The 27,512-nt window shown below is 46.6% G+C and overlaps 3 protein-coding genes across 4 annotated transcripts; 2 read left to right on the top strand and 1 right to left on the bottom strand.

The window, feature by feature from the left end:
* Window positions 1–18,498: 18,498 nt before the first annotated feature.
* Window positions 18,499–21,561, top strand: LOC105275695 (reticulon-4-interacting protein 1, mitochondrial). The gene is made up of 8 exons (XM_011332725.3): window positions 18,499–18,905; window positions 19,220–19,460; window positions 19,562–19,707; window positions 19,780–19,929; window positions 20,018–20,307; window positions 20,380–20,565; window positions 20,661–20,838; window positions 20,913–21,561. The coding sequence occupies exons 1-8, from the start codon at window positions 18,858–18,860 to the stop codon at window positions 21,114–21,116; spliced, it is 1,443 nt and encodes a 480-aa protein (XP_011331027.1). The 5' UTR covers window positions 18,499–18,857; the 3' UTR covers window positions 21,117–21,561.
* Window positions 21,562–21,563: 2 nt separating this feature from the next.
* On the bottom strand, window positions 21,564–23,706 carry LOC105275694 (flap endonuclease 1). The gene is made up of 8 exons (XM_011332724.3): window positions 23,491–23,706; window positions 23,235–23,337; window positions 22,976–23,142; window positions 22,751–22,860; window positions 22,478–22,681; window positions 22,184–22,402; window positions 21,925–22,107; window positions 21,564–21,831 (listed from the first exon to the last, which is right to left on the bottom strand). Exons 1-8 carry the CDS (start codon window positions 23,570–23,572, stop codon window positions 21,757–21,759), a joined length of 1,143 nt encoding a protein of 380 aa, XP_011331026.1. The 5' UTR covers window positions 23,573–23,706; the 3' UTR covers window positions 21,564–21,756.
* Window positions 23,707–23,979: 273 nt separating this feature from the next.
* Window positions 23,980–27,396, top strand: LOC105275693 (probable 26S proteasome non-ATPase regulatory subunit 3). 2 transcript variants are annotated; one of them, XR_893279.3, is made up of 2 exons: window positions 23,980–24,214; window positions 24,314–24,446. XR_893279.3 is itself a non-coding variant. In XM_011332723.2 (2 exons), exon 2 carries the CDS (start codon window positions 25,571–25,573, stop codon window positions 27,080–27,082), a length of 1,512 nt encoding a protein of 503 aa, XP_011331025.1. In that variant the 5' UTR covers window positions 24,102–24,214; window positions 25,329–25,570; the 3' UTR covers window positions 27,083–27,396. The 2 variants fall into 2 exon arrangements, 1 of the variants encoding a protein (XP_011331025.1); XM_011332723.2 differs by lacking the exon at window positions 24,314–24,446 and adding an exon at window positions 25,329–27,396 and having other exon boundaries at window positions 24,102–24,214.
* Window positions 27,397–27,512: the final 116 nt, after the last annotated feature.

The raw sequence follows: 27,512 nt of genomic DNA, 5'->3' as shown, positions 1-27,512 counted from the left end.
ATCGTTGCGCGTTATGCGGGTGAGCGTGCGTGCGTGCGTGTGTGTGAGGAGCGCGTATGCCCGTCCCGGCTGCCGTGCAACACGGCCCGCCATCATTTTAATGAAGATGTAATTACGGACGTTTCGGCGCTGGAATCAGCAATGCGCCCATGGCGCGACACGCCGAGTCGCATTATTGGCTGCCTTATTAACCACCGCGCGATGCACGCGTTCCTCTATCTGTCTGTCTGTCTCTCCGTCTCTCTCGCTCGCTCGCTCCCTCGTGAAGCGCATTGTATTTCGGCCGCAGCGCACGTTCCGATTCTATCCGCGCGCGGCCAAATCTCCGCGAGTAATATTATATGTGTACGATGCGTTCGGACCCGCATCCGCATCCGCAACCGCGGAAAAGCGGAATACCCTCGTGACAGGAGCGTTAAAACACTATGCCAGCTTACCCCCGTAGTAATCTTACGTACGTAAGATACGCTAGAGGGAAAGGAAATTCGCGCGAGTTTGGTCGGGCTGCATGGTACGCTATTCTCTGACGAGAGAATTTCACGTGAATCGAGTGCGAAGAGAGCCGGATCACCAAAGTGGCCGCGCTGCGCGAAAGTTCGTTAAATCCGCCGGGTCCGCCAATTAGTATAATGACGAACTGCGCGGCGCAAAAAGTTGCGCGCGCGGCACGTTGTTAATTTTAACGACGCGTTGTTCGCGCGCCGGTAACGCGCGCGACACGAACGGAGCGGCGTTCCATCAGGAGTCGCAACGCGCACGTAACATCGCGCGGGCGAGGAGCACCAGGGCCCTCCGGATGTTAACAACCCCCCGCGATACCGCAGCCATCTTCATGGCGCCGCTGGTCGTCGGCGCCGTTCCACTATGCCCGACTGTTCGATGTGTGACCGAAGGCAGGAAACCCTTATATTAATTAGAACAGTTAAGGGCAACTATCCCCTCACGGTATGTAATGTGCTTTGGCTGATTTGATCCCCTAACGGGATTACGGGGCGCCCGGGTTTCGGCGACGCTCTCTCTCTCTCTCTTTCTCTCTCGCTCTCTCGCTCGCTGCTCCGCGCCATGCAATCCGCTCGTCCCGTGTGTTTTGCGCGTGCACGTACGTGCGCGCATGTATCCGCGCGCTGCGTCGCTCGTACGTGCACACCACTCGATTGGTTTCCGGTTCCCACTGTTTGGTATGGGATCAGCAACGCGCATTGCTTCGGGAATTCCAAATTATTCCTCTAAACTAGAACTAATGGTCCCCGATTTGCGCGTTTGCACCGGTTCCGAGGTGGAGCGCCACGTAAATTGCACTCCATGAGATTTTTCGTCCGCCCGGAAAATCGAAACTTGAGACGAGCTGGCTATCATGTTAACAATTGACTTCGATTGCGTTCCGTACATTGTGTATGTACACCGGTCTGCGTCGATATAATAATAATGTGCAGCGCAATTTTCAACGTGGAAGTGGCACTAGCGCACGATCGAAGTTTGATAAGAAGTGAAAGAAACTTGCCCGTGTAACGGAAGCAGCGTGATTCGTCAACTTCTCGTTCGCGCTCGGTGTGACGCTACGATAGAACTTTTAATAGAAAACAACTCCCATTACTCTCTGGAGGATTTCATCCCTCATGTACCGATCTAAGGGGTGTGGTACACCGTACCGGAGAAAGAGTGACCCCTGTGACGGAAACTACCCCATCCAGTTCAGGGATGCTGTATGGTCCAGCATAAGCTCTGCAACTGAATCTTGATCTCTAGACGAAGGTCAGAAGGTCGTCAACGGTCTCCAGTCAACGGTCACACGTTTTTTTTATCGCATCGTGCGCGACGCAAGATATTCGACGCGCATTAACAATCGCAAGATAAGCAATAAATATGTATGATAAGCAATAAATATGACTGATCGACAAGCCATTTATAGTTTCATTGAATTTGATCCCAAATCTCCTCGTCATAATCCTTTTCTTTATATTAAAGTTGTGCTTGATTTTGAATAAAAACGATTCGCGTTTAAGGGGGGAGCCTGCTTTAGAACGTTGAAAATAAGGTATAATTTTACGAATTTTTTTGGAGAAACTATACAGCGGATCATTATAAAACTTTGATGCATTTATTAGTACATGTTTAAAGATAAAAAATATTATTTTTTTATTTGAATATATCGCCTGTAGAGGTCGTCCTGGAGACATCTTAGTGCAGCCGGCATTGTAAATTGGTGAGTATTCTCCTGCCTCCAAATTTCATCCAAACTAAAAAATTGAAATATTTTCTTGTTATTTATGAATTCCCATCGTCGATGAACCTTTAATATTCATAAAAACATTAAGTTAAACAATTATTTTTGCATGAAAAAGTTCAAAAACTTTGCCTAAAAATCGTACTTTTGTGTTCTAAGCTCCACCATTTTGACACTTTTCAACTTTTTTCTTCTCTCTTTGGTTCATCGACGATGGCAATTCATAAATAACGAGAAGATATTTCAATTTTTCAGTTTAGACGAAATTTGGAGGCAGGAGAATGCTCACCAATTTGCAATGCCGGCGACGCGGCTGCACTAAGATTTCTCCAGGACGACCTCTACAAGCGATATATTCAAATCAAAAAATAATTTTTTTTATCTTTAAACATGTACTAATAAATGCATCAAAGTTTTATAATGATCCGCTGTATAGTTTCTCCAAAAACAATTCGTAAAATACACCTTATTTTCAGCGTTCTAAAGCAGGCTCCCCCCTTAAACCATGTATGCATCGTTCTCGAGATGCTATAAAAATATCCCATCCTCTTTATCGAGCAAGATGATCGCGCTTAAAGAGAATATTCTCAGCGACGACGGAACGCATGAGCCATGTTGTAAAGTCAGAGATCACACCGAGGCGACGCCGGATTACCGGATTTTTAAATGGAATCTCTGACGTATGAGTATCGCACTTGAAAAAAATATAAACCCGGTCTCTTGGTCCGTCGCGAGACGGATGTCTTGCCGTGGAGGGAGCCTTTTGAATTTTGAACGCTTCTCCGACCCCCAGAGGCAGCAGTCACGATTGGTATCGACACTCCTCGCTTTTCTCCTTTTTCCCCCACCCTCCGGCCGTTTGGTCCTCACCCTGTACAATACACTCGCCTCATCGACTATCTGTTCCATATTGCCGCACCCTTCTGCCCTCACCTTCCCGCCGTCCGCGGAGTAATACAGGAATTCCCGAGAGTCTTGTGTCTACCCGAGGTAAGTATCGTTTATTCGGCTAATTAAGCCGATATATCGGCGAGAACGTGCGCGGACGTGACTGCGTTTTCGACGGCCCGTCTATTTCCGGCAGACTCAATTTCTGACGGCGAAGAGAAACGTATCTCGATACGTGCGCAGATGGAGAACGTGACGTCGCACTGAAAGTCCCACGAAATGTTCCTCTTACTCCTCTCATTCGCGGAGTAAGCAGGTACGTTACGATAATTCTATGACTTTTAAAGTCTCCTGTCGTACGTTTACATCATTGACTCAACAATAACTAACGAGCTTTATTAACGAAATAATCATTTAATATGAAATTCAGTACAAAAAGTTTTACATTCTTCCGCGAAGAAAAAAAACGAGAAAGAGAAAATTCGCATTCAATAAAACCGTTAAAAATTCTGCGACACGGCGTGAGATTATCTTTTCTGACCGGCAGGAAAGTACGGGACGATATCCGACCGAGACTCGTGATTAGCGAGCTAGAAATTAATTAACACTGCAGGCTGTCCTGCGTCATCGAGTAATTGCCAGCGTCACAGTGTGTTTGTTAGAGCATAAAGTGCGGAAGGGCTGCCCTCGGGGAGGAAGGAGGAGGTGACGGCCAAGGGTAAACGCGAGGGTGACGGGAAGGAAGAAGGGGATCCGGCCGATAGGGAAAAATCGATATAATCTTCCATCTGCTAATAATAGAGGCTTAGCGCGATCCATTCATCTGCGGCGACACTCGCGCGAATCAGGCCGGCGTGTTTGCGCTTTCGCATTACATGCCGATTGAATTCGCGATATAATACGATACCTCCGTGCAGCAGGCAATATTATCAACGTTTATTTTAATTGTCACGATCATGGGCAGCGACCGTAATAAGGTAATAATAATAAATCAGATGAAATAATTTCGTAATACAAATTTAAATATGCGCATGTAACTAAATACACTTCGCGCATTGCGAAATCATCTGTGTCAAGATCAAAAGACATACAGAATACATCAATGTTAGAAGGTGAAAAACGCACTTTTTTATAATAATTTCACAATTCCATAATTGCGTATTAAATATAGATACAAATCGTAATACGCATCGATCGACGAATTTCTCCATACCAAAGACACGCAGACACGAAACGAGAGGAAAGCCTTGCACGCTCTCAAGCGTGTGTTAAACTATAAGTACCGGTGTGCGGAAGTCGACTATGGTGGCGACGCGACTTATCAACTTTCGGCTGATAACTGTTAATGGAATCGTTGTCAGTCTCCCCGTGTCGCCTCCGGAGCATTAAAGTGTCGTCTGTCCATGTGGGTGGTCGAGTAGCGTGCATTTATATCGAGGAGTTTTAACGGCCGAAGATTGACAGCCATAAAGCGCTTGCATTTTTGAAAAAGCGACGACGCGGTTTTACGGTCGAAATTAACGTTTATGCAGAGGGACGCGTCGTTTAGTCGTCTCGTATCGCGGTCGAAGGGTACTTTTGCACGTAACGCACTCGCGAAAACAACTTAATATATAAATCCTTAATGTAAATCTCTCCGTCACGCTCGTCTCACGACGATCGAGCGGATAAATGCAAGAGACGCAAGAGACACGCCGTAAACGCGCTGTCGCGCGGTTTTATAGCTGGCGCTATCTGCTGCCAGCTCTATTAGCGATATTAATTGGAAAATCGCGGCGAAGAAAGCGAGTCGAATGACGGCATTGAAACGAGGTAACGTTGAATGATAAGCGATTTCTACCGCGAGAGGTGCGATCGTCTGGAATATTAATACCACCTGGTTAACGAGACGATTTATCCCGACGTCGACGACGACGATGTCGACGACGACATACCTGCGCAGCTATAAGCGAGTCAGGAGGAAGTAATTTAGACGAAGTTAACTCTCGGAGAGCTTTCGCGAGCTGTAACTTCCGAAGTTGGATATCCGGTACGCGTTTCCCGATAATTGTTTACCGTAAAAACGTTGACGGCGCCGAGGCTGCGATACTTTTATACGGCATTATTTTACAGCGCTTCCCCTGTTTCGAAGCGAGCCGACAAGTGTACCCCGAACTTTCGGTCCCGCACTTAACTATTGGGTCATTAAGTATGAAACTTTACAAATAGAACATAAACTTTTGCATTTTTTGGCACATGGACATGACGTATTTTCAATCGAAGTATGCGCCCATGTTATCTACACACTTCTGCCATTTTAGTGGTAGTTGGTCTATGCCTCTACTATAGAAGCCAGGAGTACGGGAATCGATGAAGTCGCGGAAGGCTGTTTCGACTGCCTGTTGAGAATTGAACAATTTCCCCACCAACAAGTTGTCCAAATTCCGGAAGAAGTGATAGTCGGTAGGTGATAGATCTGGTGAACATGGTGGATGACGGAGAGTTTCCAATTCCAACTCCTGTAGCTTTGCCATGGTCAGTCGTGCAGTGTGCGGTCGAGCATTATCATGCAACAGGATTGGCATTGACCGATTGACCAATTTCGGTTGTTTAATAGCAAGTTGTTGCATCATTTCGTCCAGTTGCTTGCAATATACTTCAGCCGTTATCGATGTACCAGGTTTCATAAAGTTGTAGTAGATAACACCTGACCTGGACCACCAAACAGTCACCATAAGCTTCTTCTTCTGTGTAATGTTGGGTTTCGCGTGATGTCTCGGTGGTTCATCAGCGTTCAACCACTGATGTGAGCGTTTACGATTGTCGTAGAGTATCCACTTTTCATCGCAGGTGACAATTCGATTCAAAAAAGATTCATTTTTGTGACGGGAAAGCAAAGAAAGGGAAGCCTCTAGACGTTGCGCCTGCTGCGCATCGGTCAATTCGTGCGGGACCCATTTGTCTAACTTCTTTATCTTACCAATTGCAGCTAAATGAACCAATATGGTGGGTATGGAAACATTGAATATCGATGCCAATTCACGTGTACTTTGAGATGGATCGGACTCTACTACGGCTCTCAAGTGATCATTATCCACCTTCGTCTTTGGTCTTTCACGTGGCTCATTAGCGAGGCTGAAATCTCCATCTCTGAAGTTTTTGGACCAATTGCCCACCGTTGCTTTAGTAGTTGAACCTTCACCAAATACAGCGTTGATATTACGAGCTGTCTCCGACCCTGTGGTTCCACGGCGGAACTCATATTCATAAATCACACGAATTTTGGACTTTTCCATAGTTCTATAAAAAAGAATCCACCAATAAAACTAATGAAGATATTTGAACAAATAAATATGACATTTGAAGAGCGAACATACATCTATCACACTAACCTAACCTGATAGTGACGTCTGGCGCCAAATTTGAGATAACAAATGTTAAAGATGGCGCTTTTACATTTGTAAAGTTTCATACTTAATGACCCAATACATCCAGCCTCGCGAAACTAAAAACGAGCGTCGTTACATCCGCGTATTTCACGTATTAAACGCAGAGCCGGTGAGCTGCATTACGATGCTCGCGCGTGTCATTAGCGCATAACTGTCTCCCGGCGTAAAATGCGCGCCGCGCGGACGAGTATTTTCAAGTCGATTGTAAAGATCTCTTTAACTCGAACACGGCGCAATGCAAACTGCCGAACGCCGCTCTTTCATAAACATCATTATAACATATCGCTTGACCTGCTAACGAAAAGATCATCGCAAGAGTACGCCGCTTACAAACCCCCTTCAATTATCTCGAGAGTACTCCTTTAGGTATCGCCATAACCCTTTTTTCAGTCCGTAATCATGCACACGGAGTTAAATTACGGATTCGCAAAGATCATTTCGAAAACGCGGCACTCGCGGGCACCCCCTTCGTGTCGGATACCCAAAGATGCTCCGAGTGCGATTAAAAAGTGTATAACCACCCGCCCTTCCGGAGCCATTTTTTATTCGATAATGATACAAAGATCCCGAACGCGCCGCATGTTCGCGACATCAGAAACCCAATGCGGAGGGGGAAAAGATCGAATGGGGGTTGGGGAGGGCAGCTCCAGGGCCCTTGTTACGATTCCGATCACATTTTCCAGACATACGCGTCCCGCCGTGCCACCCTTCTTCCGTACGCCCGCCCTCTCTTTGCGAGACTTCGGCAAGATCCGATCGATCGACCGTCGTCGTCGTCGTCGTCGTCATGGACAGCCAGGCGGCAGCGGAACGAGGCGGGAAGAAGAGGGTATCGCGTGTGTCCTGTGGCTCCCGAAAAGGGCTTAATCCTAGGCATTCCGCGCGCGCAAGGACTCGACAGGTCGGAGTCACTCGGCTGGGAGATAGCCGCGACGATAACAGGATTCCAAGAGCATGAAAGGAGGAAGGAGTCCGCCCGGGCAGGACCAGTCCTCTTTCTCGAACCCGCCCGACCGGATGCTGTATCCCCGAGGTGATTCTCTGATCCGCAGAGTGCGCGTCGAGGGGACGCGAGAGGGAACGAGCTGGCAGGCAATGGGGGGAGGGGAGAAAGAGCCCTCCGGTGGGCGAAGGCGGGAGAGAACGAAGAAAAGGCTCCTTAATTCGCGGTCGGGGCCGACCTGGGGCCCCGGTTCCCGAGAGATTCGTTTGCATCGCGGGACTCGCCGGTATTTAAGCCCCAACGGGCTGCGAGATCGCGGCCATGATACCACCTCTCCCCTCGCCCCCTATCCTACCGTCGAATGACGAGAGAGAACGAAAGAACGAGAGAAAGAGAAAGAGAAAGAGAGAGAGCAGAATGGAGCAGCGCGAGACGGCAGCAAAAAAGAGAGAAAGAAGGCTGGGGAGGATGAGGCGGCGGCAGCAGAGGAAGAGGGAGAGGAGGATGAGGGAGGAGAGAAAGAGGGCCGGTAGGATGGAGAGAGAGTTACAAACGAGAGGCCGTCAGCCAAGCGCGAATTAATTCAACGCACAGCTCTGCCTCCCTCCCACGACCTTCATCTACCCTGCTGCCTCAACCGACGCCGCCACCCTGTCGCTTCGCCCATAATTTTGCCCTCGAAGATGCGAAGGGTACGACTAGAGAGAGAGAAAGAGAGAGCGCAAGGGACTGAGGATGGGAAGGAGACGGCACAAAAAAAAGGAAACGCGCAGAGTCGAAGAGCGACACAGGTGAGACGCCAACGTCAGACTCGGACACGAACAAAAGGAAACGCGACCCTGATGATGACGATTCACGGAAGCGACGTCGAAAGTGAGATCTCGCAGTCGGGCTGTTCGAAAGATGAGAACGGTTCTCTCTCACCGCGTGCGGATGCCGCGCCGTACCGGGACCGTGTCTGGGACAGGCATAGTGTCCACTGCAATCTGCGACACAGTTACTGACGAACGCAATTAACGAGTATAGATTGTAACCGATCAAGAAAAATACGCGACAAAGAGACTCCTTTCATTGACCGTGTCGATGAGAAGGATAATTATGCTGCGCTGCATTTCCTCTTCTTTTTACTTGTCTTCAAAGAATTATGAGATTTTATGAAAGAACGAGAATTATGGTGATACGAATGTATTTGACGATACAAAAGTCCAAAATCCAGAATCCATTTCCTCCTCCGGAAATCGACACTTGCGTTCGGTATCGCGACGGCGCCTGCTCGGAAAAGGCGTTGAATAAGAGAAACGACGTGCTAATCGGCTCGTTTACAGTCACGTGCACGCCTACCGTCCGGCGGTGACGTTCGATTTGCATCGGCCACTTAACGGGTGTACATAATACATCTGCGCCCATCGGCGCCCACGATTGCCCTCTCTCGCCCTCCCCTTCGACTACCCCGCTCGCCTACCCTTCACGGATGGATCGGCCCATCTCTGTTTTTCTGTTCCTGCGCGCTTTTTTCCCCCGTGTTTCTCGCCCGATCCCGATCCCCCTTTCACCGCTCTCTCCCTCCGCGCTCGTCCTGGCTTTTCTACCCCTCAAGGCTGCCCATCCTCCGGTCTCTACTCTCCGTCTCCCTCTGGAGAGCGCGCTCCCTCGCTCCAACTCTCACACAAACCCCCTCACTCGAGAGAGCGTTTCCACCCTGCCGCGGCGTCGAAGGGTGGCGGCGACAGGGGGAAAAACGGAGTCGGAGAGCCAAGGACGGGGGGTGAGCATGGCGGAGGCCAGAGGGCAGGGTGAGAGAACCGGCAGCCCTACCTTAACAAGCAACAAGGGTGGAGAATTAATGAGAGCGGGCGCTCGGGCGGACACTTGTGGCTACCGCCCAACCCCGGCTATCAAGCCGAGCACCGCCGATCCACGGAAAACCCTCGAACTTAACCCGCCACGCCGGCTTCTCCAGTCCGGATGGAAACGAGAAAAACCGGGAAAAGATTTTTCCGCGCTCCCGGCCTTGCGGCGAAATTTTCGGGAAACGATATAACGTATCGCCGACACGTGTACGAGTCGCTCGAGAGGAAGTTACGAGGTTCCGTGCCATCCGGGTTCCCGCTCTTGCTCGCTTCCGGAATTTTAAAGAGAATTATTCGCCCGCACACGGTTGGACGCGTTTTGAAAATTTCAGAAAGCTGTAATTCGACGCGTCCCGAAAAAAGCGCACGTTGGAACATTCCTGTAACTTTCCAGCAATTTGTCTTTCCCGTCCCCGTTTGTAATTAAACCCGTTGAGGTCGTTGAGGCCCGGAGTCTTTTTAATAATTCCAGACTTATATGAGACATGCAAAAATAATGATATACAACGCAAGCTCTTATACGACGAATAAAGTAAGACAAATGTAACACTGAAAACTTGATGATCTGCATTTAAGACATCCCATTTACTTACTCTGATAAGGGCGGGAATCATAGAGGAAAGATTTCAAGAACAAAACAAATTCATGGAAGTATACGTAAAGAATTCTGTTCTTTCTTAAAGGAAATTCTGCTCTCCTCGTGCTGCACGGAGGTACGCCGATTGGCGAGCAAACGCACGTCGGCGTCCACGTCGTCAACGACGTCGTGGCGCGCAACGTGAATTTTAATTAAAGCAATTAAGCATGCGTCCATAGCTAGTCGCATTAACCGAAACGCGCGGACTGGCTCGGTTCAAAAACGCGACAGCGATGTGTCACGCGAGTGCCAACGAAAGGGTGGACATCTGCCCTATCCACGCCATCCTCTCGACCACTCTCCATCCCCACCCCTGTCCCACCCGCCGACTTCACGCGCACCCCCACGCTAATTTCTACTTACCCGCATAGCGGCAGCCGTGCCTTTATTTTAATTAACACTCAGTGGATTAGTCACCCCCGGTGTGCTCAAAGCTGTTCTCTCGACCCTCCGACCACCGAATGCCGACAGTAAATTGGAACATTTTTTTATATAAGTCTAATTGCTAACGGTATTTAGATTGACTACGCTTCTTTACGCGTTATACCAAATGCAGTTTGGATATTTTATTTAAACATGACACTGGTGAGATTAATAACAAAAAACTTAATAATTAGGACGTAAAAAGTTCATTAAGCCTGAAGTTCATCATCTCTAAAACCTTATCTTCGAAACCTACTTGTGAAGTGAAGATGTTTCAAACCTCTTATTTTTTGACTACCTAATTGCTTCTCCGGATAGAGAAATCGAAACAGGGACAATGTAGAAGAACGTAAGGAAAAAAACCGGAAACTGGAGGAAGGGTATCTCAGCAATGAGATACGCAAAACTGGATGCCGATGCTGGGAATGGACGACGGCGAGAACACAACGTCGGCGGGCCCGATGGGCTCGCTCGTCTGGTATCATAAAAATCGAATGTTTCCACGAGGCGCGTGGGAGAGAGAGAGAGAGACGAAGAAAGGGAAGGCAGCACAACGTGGCGGAGGCACCTTTACGTCCGTAGACGTGACTCCAACCGCCGGCGCTGCCGGCTGCGGAAATATATGGGGCCGTAACGGTCGCCGCTGCCGCGGAAAGCTCGAGCCGAGGAACTGCACGAAGAACCGAAGCAGCGACTAGACGAGGATGGAAGGCGACGACGACACCGACGAGAACGAGGAGGAGAACGACGACGAGGACGAGGACGAGAACGACGGGAGAATGGGAGTGTGCGGAACGAGGGAAACGAGACGAGAGCGTTGCGGAGAACGCGAAGCTGGCTCGGCTGACAAAAGCTGGAACGAGAGAAAAAGGGAAAGAGGGAGAGAGATAGAGCGAGCGAGAGAAGGGATGAGAGTTATGGAAGCGTCAGAGGGATGAGAAAACCGCCTGCGAGACGAGAGAAAGAGAGAGAGCGACCGGAATGGAACGGAACGAAACGTGGATACGTATATCCTGCGTCGTCGCCCCTTCCCGCCCCCGCAGCCACCACTGCCGCCCGCTGCTTGTCCGTTGACCCACGGGACCCTCCCGGCTGGCTCCACGACAACCCTCGCGACCCTGTTATTTGCATACGCTGACCTCCTTTACCGATTTCCGTGGCCAAACAGAAGCTTCCCGCGGACACGGAATCTCATTCTCGCTCGAGTTCTTCCGCGATTCCGACCTTCTCGCGAGCAAGTCGGATATATCGATCGATGCATCGATACCGACTTGGGAATCACATGGAAATCCGAAGCACGTAAACGTTAAAACAACGAACGATAATATTGAAATAATTTACGATAATAAATTTACGATAGAGATGCAGCCATCCTAATAAGCGATTAGTGAGACATCGATACTTTCCATTAAAAAAACGCTGATATTATTATCGAAGATTATTACGGATCAAGAGATCATTGCGAGAAGCTCGCAGGGTTTCGTACGGGCAAGATGTCCCGAGACTGATAACTTCGTCAGACTACTTCACACACAGCGGCTGCCATTTATCTGTAGAACGCGCGCGGCGGGATCCGCGAATGGCGAATCGTTTTGCGCGTGGTAGAGAGAAGTCTCGTTCGGAATCAGGCCGAGTCGCCGGTGCACGCTCATTGTCCCGGGCATGAACAATGAGTTACCGGCGCCTTTATCGTCGCGGCGCCGCAAGACGCTCAGTAACGAGACGGCGCGATGGGAATACGAGATTGTCGCGTGCGTTTCTGCCTGCGCGCCCGGAACGCACAGACACGCGCACACGCCGCCGAGTCCTCCGTCGCAGTCAGCTTTTTGGCAGTCGCGCGATACCTCATAGTCGCCTCACCGCCCCTTTGTCGCGGGGAAAATCGTCGTAAGCTGAATACTCGCGACAATAAAGGGCCGTATGTACGATGTACGCGCGGTTAGAGACTCTATTGCCCCACGTATCGCACAATGCACACGCGACATCACGCACACACGCGCGACGTCGCCGTGCTCTTATGAGCGCTTTTAGATGCAATACTTTCTCATGACACTACTGAGAGGCTCGAGATACAAGTACGTATATTCAGCTTTCTTAATTAATTAAGATACCTTTATAGAATTTTATGAGCCTTATTTGAATCTCGGGATATTCGGGACTATGTGTACATCCTAATCGAGATTCCCAAGAGAGAATTTCTAAAGTTTCTAATTCTAACAGACTGCTATTTGCTGGCGAGACTCTAAGCGAGGTGAAGGACCTGTAAATGATTTTGCCACGGAAAAATTTGCTCTTCGTGATCCCTAAATTTAATGTACAGTCTTCCCACAATTGATATATCGATTATTTATTTAGATACAACGCACGTCGATTGACGCCGCGGAATTAATTGATACCTGAAAGCTCGGTGAAAGTGTATCCGATCGAAATCGCGCCGCACCGATCGCGCCGCACCATTAAAGAAACATTTAACGCGCACGTGCGCCGCCGCAATAAAGATATCGGGAGAAGGGGGAGAGGGGAAAGAGCCCGGAGTTGCCGGTGACTGAGCGACGGTGCTGAAAAAGGCTAAGGTCGATCGTCGTCGTCACGGGATTTACGGCCGCGCGTGTGACGACAGCGCGTATTTTCCGCGATTATGTTCGCCGGCCTTACACGCGGCGAAGAGCCTTCAGCACGGCTCATTTCGCCGTATTAACACGCGCGCGCCGTACTTGGCGCACCTGAGCGCAACGCTGATGCATCCGGCCGTGGAAAAGAGGAGAGCGAATGTCCGGCTGGCCGCCTTGGCGGTTCTGGACGAACGCCAGGACTCGTCGTCGTCCGGGCCGCGTCCGGATGCCGCGCGACTTGCTAATGCAAGCCCCGAGCGCGCCGCGCGAAATGAGCGTATGCATATGCAGCGCGGTGCAGCAGGCCGCTGAGAAAATGCACCGCACTCACGGAACCGCTAATCGAGAGCCGGCTCTCGCGTAAAAAAGGCTCGTGTGAAATTTATTGCCGAGGATAACGAGCGGTGGCTCGCGGTGATGCACACGCGAGATGCAGTGACATAGAGAGAAAGATGAGGAGGGGGAGGAGGAAAAAAACGGGGAAGATAATATCGATAAATATCTGTCGGGCTGCGATTCGAGCGGTAGAACGCGATTCTCTTCGGGGGAATTGACTCTTACGGGAAATGCGAGAAATGCGGCATACAAAAAGTACACGGAAAAGTTTTTGAGAAAAAGAAATTGTACATTGCTTGCAGATATGTACAGGAAAAGTCACTTTGCAAAACACCCGCCGGAGGATAGAAGATTCTCCGTTGTGGTCTCCCTTTCATTTTAAATTGCAGCTTTAAGATTATTTAAAAATTCGCCGTGGCTCTGTGCACAGACTTAATTGTTTTAGCACCGACCTCGCGGGTCGAGCAGCATAAAATAAAATAACATAAAATATAATAGCAACAATATAAGTTATTTTTGTATAAGAATAACAAGATAATAATCGTGAAATTCAATACGATACAAAAATAATGCACACGGGCGGATTCTTTATCCAACATAATTGAAAAATAATAATGAAATGAAATAAAACTCACCATAGTGTTGCACGTATATTAGTGACCCAGCATCCAAAAAATCATTAAAGATTTCACGTCTGTGAAGCAAATATAGTTTGACTATTTAAAATATTTTGACGCCTTAATTTTGCAGCAAGCTAGCTTGTAAAGGTAATTATTGTATGCTATCACTCTCTACCAACGACACTTTCCAAAAAAAACTGTCATGCGTTGTCATCTAGCGATGAACTGTCCGAGTTACCTAGCAACTTTTTTATCGACAGGCTTTGTGATGAAAATATATTTATCGGTATAGTAACAAATGCTGTGTTTATCGACAGTAAAACATATGATAAGTACGTTGTACCGACGCTGATGATACCTACTTACCGACATGTATCATCGAATAGAGATAATTTAAACTTCGTGCATTTGAAAATGGCACACGCGTAATGAGAAATTATATTGCTGAAATACGTGTCCAATAGATTCCAAATCTTCTTTATGCGAATTTGTCAAGAGTTGGACGTATTACGTGCCCGTAGGCGCAAAGAAAGATCTTGTGCAAAGAAGGATCTTGTGCTGAAGGGTTTCAAAACACTATCCGAGCAAAGTTCCAATTCTCTCCATTTTACATAAATAAGTGAATATTGTAAGATCTGGAAAGATAGTCGAGACTGACAGGTCGTATAGAGGATCGGAATGAAAACAAGTTGATCACAACAGTGGGAGTATTGGCCGTACAGCCTAAGATCTAGGGGTGTGAATCAGGGATCCCGGAGAGTTCGAGTTCTAATCTAAGGCAGTCTCCTAGTTATTTTTCGCCTCTTACAATTCAGAAGTGGGATAAAATCCGCTACCCCTCGAAGACAGTTGAGATTCATCCGCTACCCCTCGGAGAGGAGGGAGTTGAGAAGCAGCTGGCCGGTAGTGAAGCCTGAACATGGAGGTCGGGACGGACTCAGAGAAGTGAACCAACATGGAGATTGGGAAGGACTCAGAGGAGTGAACCAACATGGAGATTGCGAGGGACTCAGAAGAGTGAACCAACATGGAGGTTGGGAGGGACTCAGAAGAGTGAACCAAAAATGGATGTTGGGAGGGACTCAGAAGAGTGAACCAAAAATGGAGGTTGGGAGGGACTCAAGTGGAGTGAACCGACGATATGGAGACATTCGGGGACGAATTTAATGTCAGGCTGGCCGAGCTGTAAGATCTGGAAAGATAGTCGAGACTGATAGGTCGTATAGAGGATCGGAATGAAAACAAGTTGATCACAACAGTAGGAGTATTGGCCGTACAGCCTAAGACCTAGGCGTATGAATCAGGGATCCCGGAGAGTTCGAGTTCTAATCTAAGGCAGTCTCCTAGTTATTTTTCGCCTCTTACAATTCAGAAGTGGGATAAAATCCGCTACCCCTCGGAGAGGAGGGAGTTGAGAAGCAGCTGGCCGGTAGTGAAGCCTGAACATGGAGGTCGGGACGGACTCAGAGAAGTGAACCAACATGGAGATTGGGAAGGACTCAGAGGAGTGAACCAACATGGAGGTTGGGAGGGACTCAGAGGAGTGAACCAACATGGAGGTTGGGAGGGACTCAGAAGAGTGAACCAAAAATGGATGTTGGGAGGGACTCAGAAGAGTGAACCAAAAATGGATGTTGGGAGGGACTCAGAAGAGTGAACCGACGATATGGAGACATTCGGGGACGAATGTAATGTCAGGCTGGCCGAGCTGTAAGATCTGGAAAGATAGTCGAGACTGACAGGTCGTATAGAGGATCGGAATGAAAACAAGTTGATCACAACAGTGGGAGTATTGGCCGTACAGCCTAAGACCTAGGCGTATGAATCAGGGATCCCGGAGAGTTCGAGTTCAAATCTAAGGCAGTCTCCTAGTTATTTTTCACCTCTTACAATTCAGAAGTGGGATAAAATCCGCTACCCCTCGGAGAGGAGGGAGTTAAGAAGCAGCTAGCCGGTAGTGAAGCCTGAACATGGAGGTCGGGACGGACTCAGAGAAGTGAACCAACATGGAGATTGGGAAGGACTCAGAGGAGTGAACCAACATGGAGGTTGGGAGGGACTCAGAAGAGTGAACCAACATGGAGGTTGGGAGGGACTCAGAAGAGTGAACCAAACATGGATGTTGGGAGGGACTCAGAAGAGTGAACCAAAAATGGAGGTTGGGAGGGACTCAAGTGGAGTGAACCGACGATTTGAAGACATTCGGGGACGAATGTAATGTCAGGCTGGCCGAGCTGTAAGATCTGGAAAGATAGTCGAGACTGACAGGTCGTATAGAGGATCGGAATGAAAACAAGTTGATCACAACAGTGGGAGTATTGGCCGTACAGCCTAAGACCTAGGCGTATGAATCAGGGATCCGGGAGAGTTCGAGTTCAAATCTAAGGCAGTCTCCTAGTTATTTTTCACCTCTTACAATTCAGAAGTGGGATAAAATCCGCTACCCCTCGGAGAGGAGGGAGTTAAGAAGCAGCTGGCCGGTAGTGAAGCCTGAACATGGAGGTCGGGACGGACTCAGAGAAGTGAACCAACATGGAGATTGGGAAGGACTCAGAGGAGTGAACCAACATGGAGGTTGGGAGGGACTCAGAAGAGTGAACCAACATGGAGGTTGGGAGGGACTCAGAAGAGTGAACCAAACATGGATGTTGGGAGGGACTCAGAAGAGTGAACCAAAAATGGATGTTGGGAGGGACTCAAGTGGAGTGAACCGACGATTTGAAGACATTCGGGGACGAATGTAATGTCAGGCTGGCCGAGCTGTAAGATCTGGAAAGATAGTCGAGACTGATAGGTCGTATAGAGGATCGGAATGAAAACAAGTTGATCACAACAGTAGGAGTATTGGCCGTACAGCCTAAGACCTAGGCGTATGAATCAGGGATCCCGGAGAGTTCGAGTTCTAATCTAAGGCAGTCTCCTAGTTATTTTTCGCCTCTTACAATTCAGAAGTGGGATAAAATCCGCTACCCCTCGAAGACAGTTGAGATTCATCCGCTACCCCTCGGAGAGGAGGGAGTTAAGAAGCAGCTGGCCGGTAGTGAAGCCTGAACATGGAGGTCGGGACGGACTCAGAGAAGTGAACCAACATGGAGATTGGGAAGGACTCAGAGGAGTGAACCAACATGGAGGTTGGGAGGGACTCAGAAGAGTGAACCAACATGGAGGTTGGGAGGGACTCAGAAGAGTGAACCAAACATGGATGTTGGGAGGGACTCAGAAGAGTGAACCAAAAATGGAGGTTGGGAGGGACTCAAGTGGAGTGAACCGACGATTTGAAGACATTCGGGGACGAATGTAATGTCAGGCTGGCCGAGCTGTAAGATCTGGAAAGATAGTCGAGACTGACAGGTCGTATAGAGGATCGGAATGAAAACAAGTTGATCACAACAGTGGGAGTATTGGCCGTACAGCCTAAGACCTAGGCGTATGAATCAGGGATCCCGGAGAGTTCGAGTTCAAATCTAAGGCAGTCTCCTAGTTATTTTTCACCTCTTACAATTCAGAAGTGGGATAAAATCCGCTACCCCTCGGAGAGGAGGGAGTTAAGAAGCAGCTAGCCGGTAGTGAAGCCTGAACATGGAGGTCGGGACGGACTCAGAGAAGTGAACCAACATGGAGATTGGGAAGGACTCAGAGGAGTGAACCAACATGGAGGTTGGGAGGGACTCAGAAGAGTGAACCAACATGGAGGTTGGGAGGGACTCAGAAGAGTGAACCAAACATGGATGTTGGGAGGGACTCAGAAGAGTGAACCAAAAATGGAGGTTGGGAGGGACTCAAGTGGAGTGAACCGACGATTTGGAGACATTCGGGGACGAATGTAATGTCAGGCTGGCCGAGCTGTAAGATCTGGAAAGATAGTCGAGACTGACAGGTCGTATAGAGGATCGGAATGAAAACAAGTTGATCACAACAGTAGGAGTATTGGCCGTACAGCCTAAGACCTAGGCGTGTGAATCAGGGATCCCGGAGAGTTCGAGTTCAAATTTAAGGCAGTCTCCTAGTTATTTTTCGCCTCTTACAATATGTAATATGACGAGATAATAACAATATTTTGTAATCATATAAGTATTTGATTATATATGAGCGTTTTTGTATCGCGAGAATATTTTTTTGATCATTTTTCCCTCTCTCTCTCTCATGTTACTTTTCTTTTAAATTGTAAAGGTAATTATTATTTACCTTTACTATTAACTCTTTTAAAGGTAACAATTATGCGAACAACAATGTACACTTGATACGAAGCAAGCATTGAGGTTACTCACCGATGTCCGTTGCGTCCGTCGCCACGAATTAACACTTTCCAATCGTTCGGTCATCGTCATCGTTCCGTTACACTTCGCTACACCATAAAATTACGAGCGCACTTCACTTTTAAACAATACAATACATTATTTTTCACTTTTGAATCGACAAGTCCACTCGTTTCGCGCCCGAAGGAAACTAAAACCGTTAAATTCAAAATGAACGTTAGGCGCGATTCGTGCGTCACGTGACGCGCATTGCGCAAGACACCGCGGTTACGTCACGCCCCGCACAAATTCGTCCTGTATGTGCGCACGAGTTAACCTATTTCGTATCGCGGACACGATTCGGCAATGTCAATTTAAAGGGCGACAATCACGCGAAAGTGACATGTCGACGCAGCAATTTTTTATGCGATTATGAAACGTTAACCTGCGCCGTCGCTACGATGTTTGTCGACCCGTCGTCGCGTTTCGCAGCGCAAACTTGATATCTATTTCGAGTCGTACGCAATGCGTTAATCGTTTATTTATAACATCGCTGTGCTGCTTTTCCAGTCGCCGTTTACGAAGTCTTTACGCATTATCGCCTTATCGTAAGATGCGCTAGGTTCCATCAACCGTTACTTTTTACTGCCGAGTACAAATTATGGATGAGATTTGGTTTCGTCTCTCAAATCAGCTGGAAACGTTGCAGGTAATTGGATCTTCTTTCGTATCTTCCGCGCGTTTTCTGAGAGACGTTAAACACTTTACATAATATCTTTATTCGTTAAATATTTCAAACAATTTAGTGTGAAAACATCTTACATGTATGTCATTGTAATTATGAGAAGTATTGTGTGTACAATGTCTAATTATACTTGCAAGTTTTACATTCTTCAATCAAAAAGAGAAACATTTTAATACTATGCACAAAATTCAAAGTTTCCATCTTCATGTGTAATAATTATATAAGATATGATTATTCATAGAAGTCTCATGTACTAACATAAAAAATTCTGGGGGAAGGTTTATACGTCCATAGCAGCTCAACAGGGACAACAATGGTACATAGCATGGTTAACTCACTTGCGCCAGCTTATCGAGCAGATATGCCAAAGGGAGCCTGCCCAGCATGTCAAAAACATTACAATGGGCATGACTAATTCTGCACAAAAGGCCTGGCAAGAAGTTCAGTTCCAGTATAACAATGCCCAATGGAATACAATTGAGTTTTATCGTCAACTGAGACAATTGTACAGTAATAAAAGTACGTTGAACTTTGAAGTCAATTATGTTCATTCTCATTTATTGAACATCGTTTAAAATTGATTATTATTAACAATAACTCTCTGTTTACACTATTTTCAGTGTCCAGGAGGGAGATAGCGTTTTGCGTAACAGGTATAGCCATTGGCGCTGCGATAGGCTACTGTATTGGTGCGAATTGGAGATCCAATTCTCATCACGTGCATCACATAAAGGCTATAGCTTGCCATCATTATTACGGAATCGAGGTATGTATCGTACATGTGCGATACACATGCTTCATAATTCCTGAATCATATAATTTATCTATTATCGCACAGGGTGTCTTAATGATAGAGGATGCCGAAATGCCAACGATCAAGAAGTCGAACGAATTACTGATACAAGTCAAGGCTGCTTCGCTCAGCGTCACTGACACGAAGATATGCTTCGGCTATTCCAAAATTTATAGGCGATTACTCAACTCGGGAGTAAGTGCAACCTTCACAAAATATCCCCCATCACTGCGTTCCACTTACATCGTTGTAATATGCACGAATGTGTGTTACATGTATCTAGAAACAGAAAGAACTACCTGTAACTTTAGGAAGGGACTGCTCGGGAATAATAGTGGACATCGGACGAGGTGTCGTCAACTTCGAAATCGGGGACGAGGTGTTGCTAGCTGTTCCATCATGGGCCTCTGGCACGATGGCGGAGTACATAGTCGCTCCGGAGACGCAAGTGGCAAGACGGCCCAAGACTTGTAGCTTCGAGACCTCCGCCAGTCTGCCGTACAACGGCTGTTTGGCGTGGGACGCTTTAGTTAACAGATCCGTCATCAAGGAAGGCAACGCCAAGGGAAAACGGTAGCGCTCTTTGATACCCTTCGATTCCTCTTCTCAAAATTATTAACTAATGCATCAATATTATCATTGCAGAGTCTTCATTTACGGCGCAAGCACTCCGATCGGCTGCACCTTGATACAATTAGTCAAGCTGTGGGGCGGATACGTGGTAGCTGCATGCAGGACGAACGCGGCGTCCGTGATCAAGGCACTGGGCGCCGACGAAATTATAATAATAGGCGAAAGCGACATCGACAAGGAATTACAGCTGTGCGACAAGTACGAAAGCCCTCGAGATTGCAAACACTGAAGATAAATAATCCTTAAATAATCAAGGTGACAATATTAATTTAATGATTTCGCGTTCATTGCAGATTCGATGCGATCTTTTTCACGGACAATCAACCGTTTCAAGAACGAATTTTGAAGAGATACCTATTACCTCATGGTTCTTACGTATCCACCGTTCCTGAACAGTTAATGTCGGACTCGTTTGGATTCATATTCGGCAGCATATTTGCAGGATACGTTAGAATCAAATTGTTGGTTCAGGTACGTGAGGCTTCAGCGGTTTCATTACGATGTCGAAGGCGGATTGTATTATTGACTATCGTTTTACGTTGCAGTACATGTTCGGATTAAATATGCACCAGTGGAAAGAGGGCTCGAAACTGAACGTTGCGTATCTGCGAACCTTGTGCGACCTAACCGACGCGAATCAGTTGCAAATGGTCGTGGATAGAGTGTACGCGCCATACAACATCGAACGGGCCTTGCTACACGTTTTAGACCCGAATTCTATCGGTAGTACAATTATAACGTTTCAGTGACATTTCACAATTGACGTTACAATGGGAGATCATTCAACAATCGAACGCTTTTTGTACATAAGAGTAGCATATAACTTGGGCACTCAACCGCCGCGCCGTCGCGTTTTTGTACATTCGCATTATTGCAAATTAAAAATTAGCAATCAAACAATCGACACTTGGTGCCGAAACAAAGACTGACAACGTAATATAATTAACAAACAGATCAGATCAAAACTGAACGAGTGCTTTATTCTCGTTTTAATGGCCTAAGTCAGAGGTGAAAGATAAGAAAGACGATTAATATGATGAATGATTGCATGTAGGAACGCAAATAATAATGTTGTTAACAAAGATTTTTACAGACGTTACTGTTGATCGCTCATCACGACAGATTTGGAATATACATTGTATATGAATATATTGTACATGATATATTTTGCGAAATAAATAGAGCAAATTATATTTACTAGCGGCAACTGTATATTTATTATAAAAATTTAAACAGGTAAATACGAGACATGAGATAAAAACTCGAGACACTCAAGGAGCAAGACTTACACAACATTCGAGACAATCTAGATACATATGTGTAGAGTACATAAAATATAAGTAAGATTCGCACTATTGTACAATTATCATTCAATTCTTAAAATTATTCTCACTTTGCTTTACCGCGGAATTTACTGTTACCTGCTCCCTTCGCCTTTTTAGCCGGTGGCTTCTTTTCCTCTATCTATTACAATGTACGAGAAAATGTTTTTTTATTAAATCTGAATATTCATTAAATTAAAATATATGTATGATTTGTTTCGAAAATATATTTTACCTTTCGCTTTGACGGAGTCGTACTAGGTAAAACTTTGAAAAATGAGTCCAATCGGCCTTGCGTCGATGTATTTCGAGCCTTATGCAGTTTCTTGGCTCCATTTCTTACCCGCTCCTCATTAAACTGCTTGTCCCCACACAAGAATTTCACCAGACCCTCCTCATCTGGTTCGGACCATTTCAACTTGCAAAGTAAAGGGACGTGTTGCAGTACATACGATTCACTCCAACAGGAAAAAGATAATCTGACATAAAAGTACCTGAATATCATCGGCGCTCGCCACTTGCGGTTCTTGAAACAACATCCTCGCCTCCTTGTAATTCCAATTTTCTGGAACGGGATATTTTTTCGTATCGATACTCTCAATGATCTTTTCCAAGGATCGGTGATTCTTTATCAATTCTATCGCTCGTTTCGGACCGACACCTTTGATGCTACCGGTATAATCGCAGCCCAACATAATACAGAGATCAATGAACTGCAAATAACAGGCTGTTGCAGTATAATTGCATACAATAATATCATCAAAGAACAACGATGAAAACGTACATACCTCATCGTGATTTAATTCCAAGCCAGCAAGGACCTTGTCGAAATGAATCTCTTGCACAGGCAACTTCCGAGCTTCGCTGAAGGTCACACGTCGAAGTAGTACGTTGGAGCCGAAAGTAAGAGCATCCATATCCTCCGTAGCAGTAGCAAACACTTTGCCAGCTTTCACTAGGGCAGCGCACTGCGCTTCGGCTTCGCAAGGTGCCTATGTGAAACATCGATTGTATGACGTAAACGAGGAAAGAGAATAATTCAACAATATGCAAGCACTCACATCAACGTAAGGTATACCCATTAATTGGAGCAATTGTTTAGCGTCCTCGACATGAGTCTTTGTAACTTTAATCAACCTTCTGCTAAATTTATCTATATCTTCCACATTTCCTGCAATAGAAGGTGCCTTTTATTAAAAATCTTCTTAATCTTCTTTTTCTTCTATAATACGATCAGTTGAATTTAATTTATCTCGATAGTAATTACAGAGATATTTTGGAGTTACCATCTTCTTCCGCAGCCTGCAGAAGTTTCTGCGCCTCGTCTCTTCTTTCTGCCCGTTTAGCTAATTCTCCATCTTTCAAATTTGGTGGTTTTCCGTCAAACACATACACAGGCTTTATCCCTTGCTCTACTAAACGTATGGTGCGATAAAACGTGCCCATTAAATGACTATGCAACAAAATTTATTGCTGTGTTAAATGTAACTTTCAGTAATCATACTCTACAGTGACACTACAAAGCAATGTAATCAAGAAATATACCTGGTTGTCTCTCCATCTACAGTAGTGAGCTGTGCACCTTCGCTGCGCACAGCAATAAGGAATTGATACAAACACATGGACGCATCGATCGCTATTTTGCGACCTAAAGCATAAAGCTAAGAATTAATTTCACGTTATTATTCAGATATTAATGCGAAAATATTTATCAAAATGCAATATTACACGAAGATTATTCATATACAAAACTTGTCAAGAGATTACGAAATTAAGCACACGACAGATAATACTTCCGTACCAAAATAATTCTTCAATTCTTGTTCTTTAATTGCTTCCGGAGCTATGTCCGCTATTAACTTTGACAAGCCTAAAATACCCATATTGGCCAAGTATTTATCATTCACGTAAATAGATTACGAGCCGTTGCACGGCGGACATTTTCTAGCGGGCCAATTCGTTTCCCGCTATTTTCCGCAATACGAATCAACAGTCTGAAGTATGATACATGCAGTGTCGCGAACCAACAAATATATTCCGCACCATGGGACCGCGCCATAAAGTTTTTCTACTGGACCAGCCAATCAGAAATATTTATATTAAATCGGCCAATTAGCGACGTGGTCAATCGGGCCTATTCACCCTACATAAGACTATTCTTGTATTTATGTTGCCAATGATATTTCCGGCATTTTCCCCTAAAGCCAGACGCACCCATGGTGAAAGTAACAAGGCGTGCTATTATCTTGGACGAATTTCGTCACGTTCTGCGCAGCACCAAGTTGTCGCCATTTTGCAAATAGCAACCAATAGCAACGCGATAATAAATGTAAGCGAAAGTGTCACGACACAGGTTATGCACTGTTTCAGAGTCGCACATCGCACAATGCCGTCGTGTTCGTTTAAACAGTGTAAAAATACGTCACGAAATAATAAACATGTTAGGCATTTTTCATTTCCAAAAAATGAAGAAATGATTGCGCAGTAGAAAAGACTTTGCAAAGAAAATGTCAATGCAAAGAACGGTATGTATATATGCAATATTGAAAGGTGGTAAATGGAATTGAACAAATTAAATATAATAGAATATAATAAAATACATTATTTAAAATTTCTTTATCTAGCTCGGGTTTGTTCTCAACATTTTAAGACCTCGCAATATAAAGATCGGTCATTTTTACGTGAGATACTACCTATACAGGGTGTCCCAGACCTACCGTATCACCGGTTAATGGTAGATTCCTGAGGTGATTCTGAGACGAATGTTCCTCTTGCAAAATGTCGAGGGTGACGTATTTCGGCGCTACGAAGGGTTGTAGTTATCCTACCCTTGTGTAGAATTTTCCCGCGTTCAGTGACGGTGGGTCGAAGGGGTCCCGCGCATCGCGCACACTTCAATTTGATCCTAATTTTTCGCGGCTGTTCAAATCGAAGCATGAGCGATGCGCGAGACCCTTCGACCCACCGTCACCGAACGCGGGAAAATTCTACACAAGGGTAGGATAACTGCAACCCTTCGTAGCGCCGAAACTACGCCACCCTCGACATTTTGTAAGAGGAACATTCGTCTCAGAATCACCTCAGGAATCTACCATTAACCGGTGATACGGTAGGTCTGGGACACCCTGTATTTTATTTAAAAAATATATTTACCATAAGTACACACAAAAGATCTTTTATTTAAGGGGAAGCTGGAGTTGCTAGTGAACTATTTTTTCACTATAGCGATGGTAATTGCAGTTTCGAAAATTCTCTTTATTGTTTGTGCAGGATAAAAAATCCTTTTCCACAAATGAAGTATAGATAGAAAGAAAGTCCGCTCTACAGGACTTTATATTCAAAATGGAAAAAAGTTAAAAACTTGCATTTGTCTTTTTTAACTTTTTTCCATTTTGAATATAAAGTCCTGTAGAGCGGGCTTTCTTTCTGTCTATACTTCATTTGTGGAAAAGGATTTTTTATTCTGCGCAAGCAATAAAGAGAATTTTCGAAACTGCAATTACCATCGCTATAGTGAAAAAATAGTTCACTAGCAACTCCAGCATCCCCTTAATCCTTTTCTTATCCGAATCTTTTTTTTAATTCACTTAAATTATTCAAGATGGCGGACTCTTGTCACGCTCTCTTATTGGTCAGTAGAAATGTCTGCGCAGTAGCACACCTTGTTACTTCCACCATGGACGCACCAATTGTCCATGACGAACGATCTAACCTCGTCGCGTGCTGCGTGAATTGCACAAATGAGGGAAGGAGCGATGAGAATCTGAGTTGGAGGTTATTCCTGTCAAAAGAAAGAGGATCAAGTTCGTTCGTCAACAACACGCTACATCGTCCAAGGAGCAGTCGCCGAGTCGAAGCCGCCGAGCTCGCAAGAGACCGCAATGGGCGTACCAAGCAGAAACGTCGAGGCGATGGACGTGGACGCGAATCCGGCGAACGCGCCGGACGCGCAAAGTGGCGACGGCGATGGTGCGGGCGAGCGCAAGGACACCGACGTTCAGACTCTGCACGACATCCGGGAGCATACCCGACAGATCGAGAAGGCGGTACAGAACAAGGAACCGCGTTTCGTGCTGCGCGCGCTGCGTGCCCTGCCCAACACCCGTCGTCGCCTCAACCCCGTTGTTCTACGCGGTCTCATCACAGGATTCTACACCAGGTCCGCCACCGAGCGCGATGCCCTGCTCACCTGGGTAGAGGAGCCGATGGACGTCGACGACACCCAGGGCGTCATCCAGAAGTTCCGCGGCTCCTCGTCCTCTCTGCTACCCGAGATCGATGCGTACGTACACCTGCTGGTGTTGATCCGGCTGATCGACACCAGAAAGTACAACGAGGCGGTGCAGTGCTCGGAGCTGCTGGTGCAGAAGATCGCCGCGCAGAACCGCAGGACCATAGACCTCATCGCTGCCAAGTGCTACTTCTATCACTCGCGAGCGTACGAGCTGACGAATCAGCTGGACAAGATCCGTGGTTTCCTTCATCTCCGCCTACGTACTGCAACTCTGCGCAACGACTTCGAGGGCCAGGCGGTGCTGATCAACTGTCTGCTGCGCAACTACCTGCACTACAATCTCTACGATCAGGCGGACAAGCTGGTGCTGAAGTCCACCTTCCCAGAGTCGGCCAGCAACAACGAGTGGGCCCGATTCCTCTACTATCTCGGGAGAATAAAGGCTGCCAGATTGGAGTACTCGGCCGCGCACAAGTATCTAGTGCAGGCGATGCGCAAGGCGCCACAGACAACGGCAGTCGGATTCAGGCAGACGGTGCAGAAACTGGCGGTCGCCGTGGAGCTCCTCCTGGGCGACATTCCGGAGCGGCAGATATTCCGGCAGGCGGCGCTGCGACGAGCCCTGGCGCCCTACTTTCAGCTGACGCAGGCGGTGCGCCTGGGTAATCTCCAGCGCTTCGGCGAGGTGCTGGAGAACTTCGGTCCCCAGTTCCGCGCGGATCACACGTTCACGTTGATTCTGCGGTTGCGGCACAACGTCATCAAGACGGCGATTCGCTCGATTGGGCTCTCCTACTCGCGCATCGCGCCGGTCGACATCGCGCGCAAGCTGGGCCTGGACTCGAGCGTGGACGCCGAGTTCATCGTGGCGAAGGCGATCCGCGACGGCGTGATCGAGGCCACCCTGGAACCGGAAAACGGCTACATGCGCAGCAAGGAGACCACAGACATCTACTGCACCAAGGAACCCTTGTTGGCGTTCCACCAGAGGATCACCTTCTGCTTGGATCTGCACAATCAGAGCGTCAAGGCGATGCGCTATCCGCCAAAATCGTACGGAAAGGATCTGGAGTCCGCAGAGGAGCGTAGAGAAAGGGAACAACAGGATCTGGAGCTGGCGAAGGAGATGGCCGAGGAAGACGACGATGGTTTTCCTTGAACTTGTTGCGTCGCATTGCTCTTAGGAGAAATTAGGGAAGATTCTACGGCATTTTCCGTAGGACCGTTCGCAAAACGATATGTTTATTAACGTGTGCTTTTTTAACATTAAATGGATTTGTAGATATATCTACACAGCAATCGCAGCGAAATAAAGGCGTCACCGTAATTTTCGTGGAATGCTTCCTCCGCATTCATGGACGTTAGTACTGATAACGACTTAATGAATAAGATTTAAATTAAGTAATGATAAAAGTATATGAAATAAAGAAAAAGAAACCTATGCAGTTGATTTAATAAAGTAACTTTGAGATATTTTATTGCTTTTATGTTACTCCCAGTTGAGTCTTGTGTTTATTATAAATATTTCTACTTCTATTATATTTTGTAAAAATTTATTGAAGAAAAATAAAACTCTTTTCTCTCTTAAT

Source organism: Ooceraea biroi, chromosome 8 (assembly GCF_003672135.1).
Source record: "Ooceraea biroi isolate clonal line C1 chromosome 8, Obir_v5.4, whole genome shotgun sequence".
NCBI classification, from domain to species: Eukaryota; Metazoa; Arthropoda; class Insecta; order Hymenoptera; family Formicidae; genus Ooceraea; species Ooceraea biroi.
The sequence above is the reverse complement of the archived record's forward strand: the minus strand, read 5'-3'. Positions and strand labels throughout refer to the sequence as shown.

Excerpts from the sequence above, each read along its gene's own strand:
- LOC105275693 (XM_011332723.2), top strand. The coding sequence starts at position 25,571 with ATGGGCGTACCAAGCAGAAACGTCGAGGCGATGGACGTGGACGCGAAT.
- LOC105275695 (XM_011332725.3), top strand. The coding sequence starts at position 18,858 with ATGGATGAGATTTGGTTTCGTCTCTCAAATCAGCTGGAAACGTTGCAG. Across the intron at positions 18,906-19,219 it reads ATCAGCTGGAAACGTTGCAG|GTTTATACGTCCATAGCAGC; the intron begins GTAATTGGATCT and ends TTCTGGGGGAAG. Across the intron at positions 20,308-20,379 it reads GGCAACGCCAAGGGAAAACG|AGTCTTCATTTACGGCGCAA; the intron begins GTAGCGCTCTTT and ends TTATCATTGCAG.
- LOC105275694 (XM_011332724.3), bottom strand. The coding sequence starts at position 23,572 with ATGGGTATTTTAGGCTTGTCAAAGTTAATAGCGGACATAGCTCCGGAA. Across the intron at positions 22,861-22,975 it reads GCAGGCTGCGGAAGAAGATG|GAAATGTGGAAGATATAGAT; the intron begins GTAACTCCAAAA and ends CTTCTATTGCAG. Across the intron at positions 22,108-22,183 it reads CGAGCGCCGATGATATTCAG|TTGAAATGGTCCGAACCAGA; the intron begins GTACTTTTATGT and ends TTACTTTGCAAG.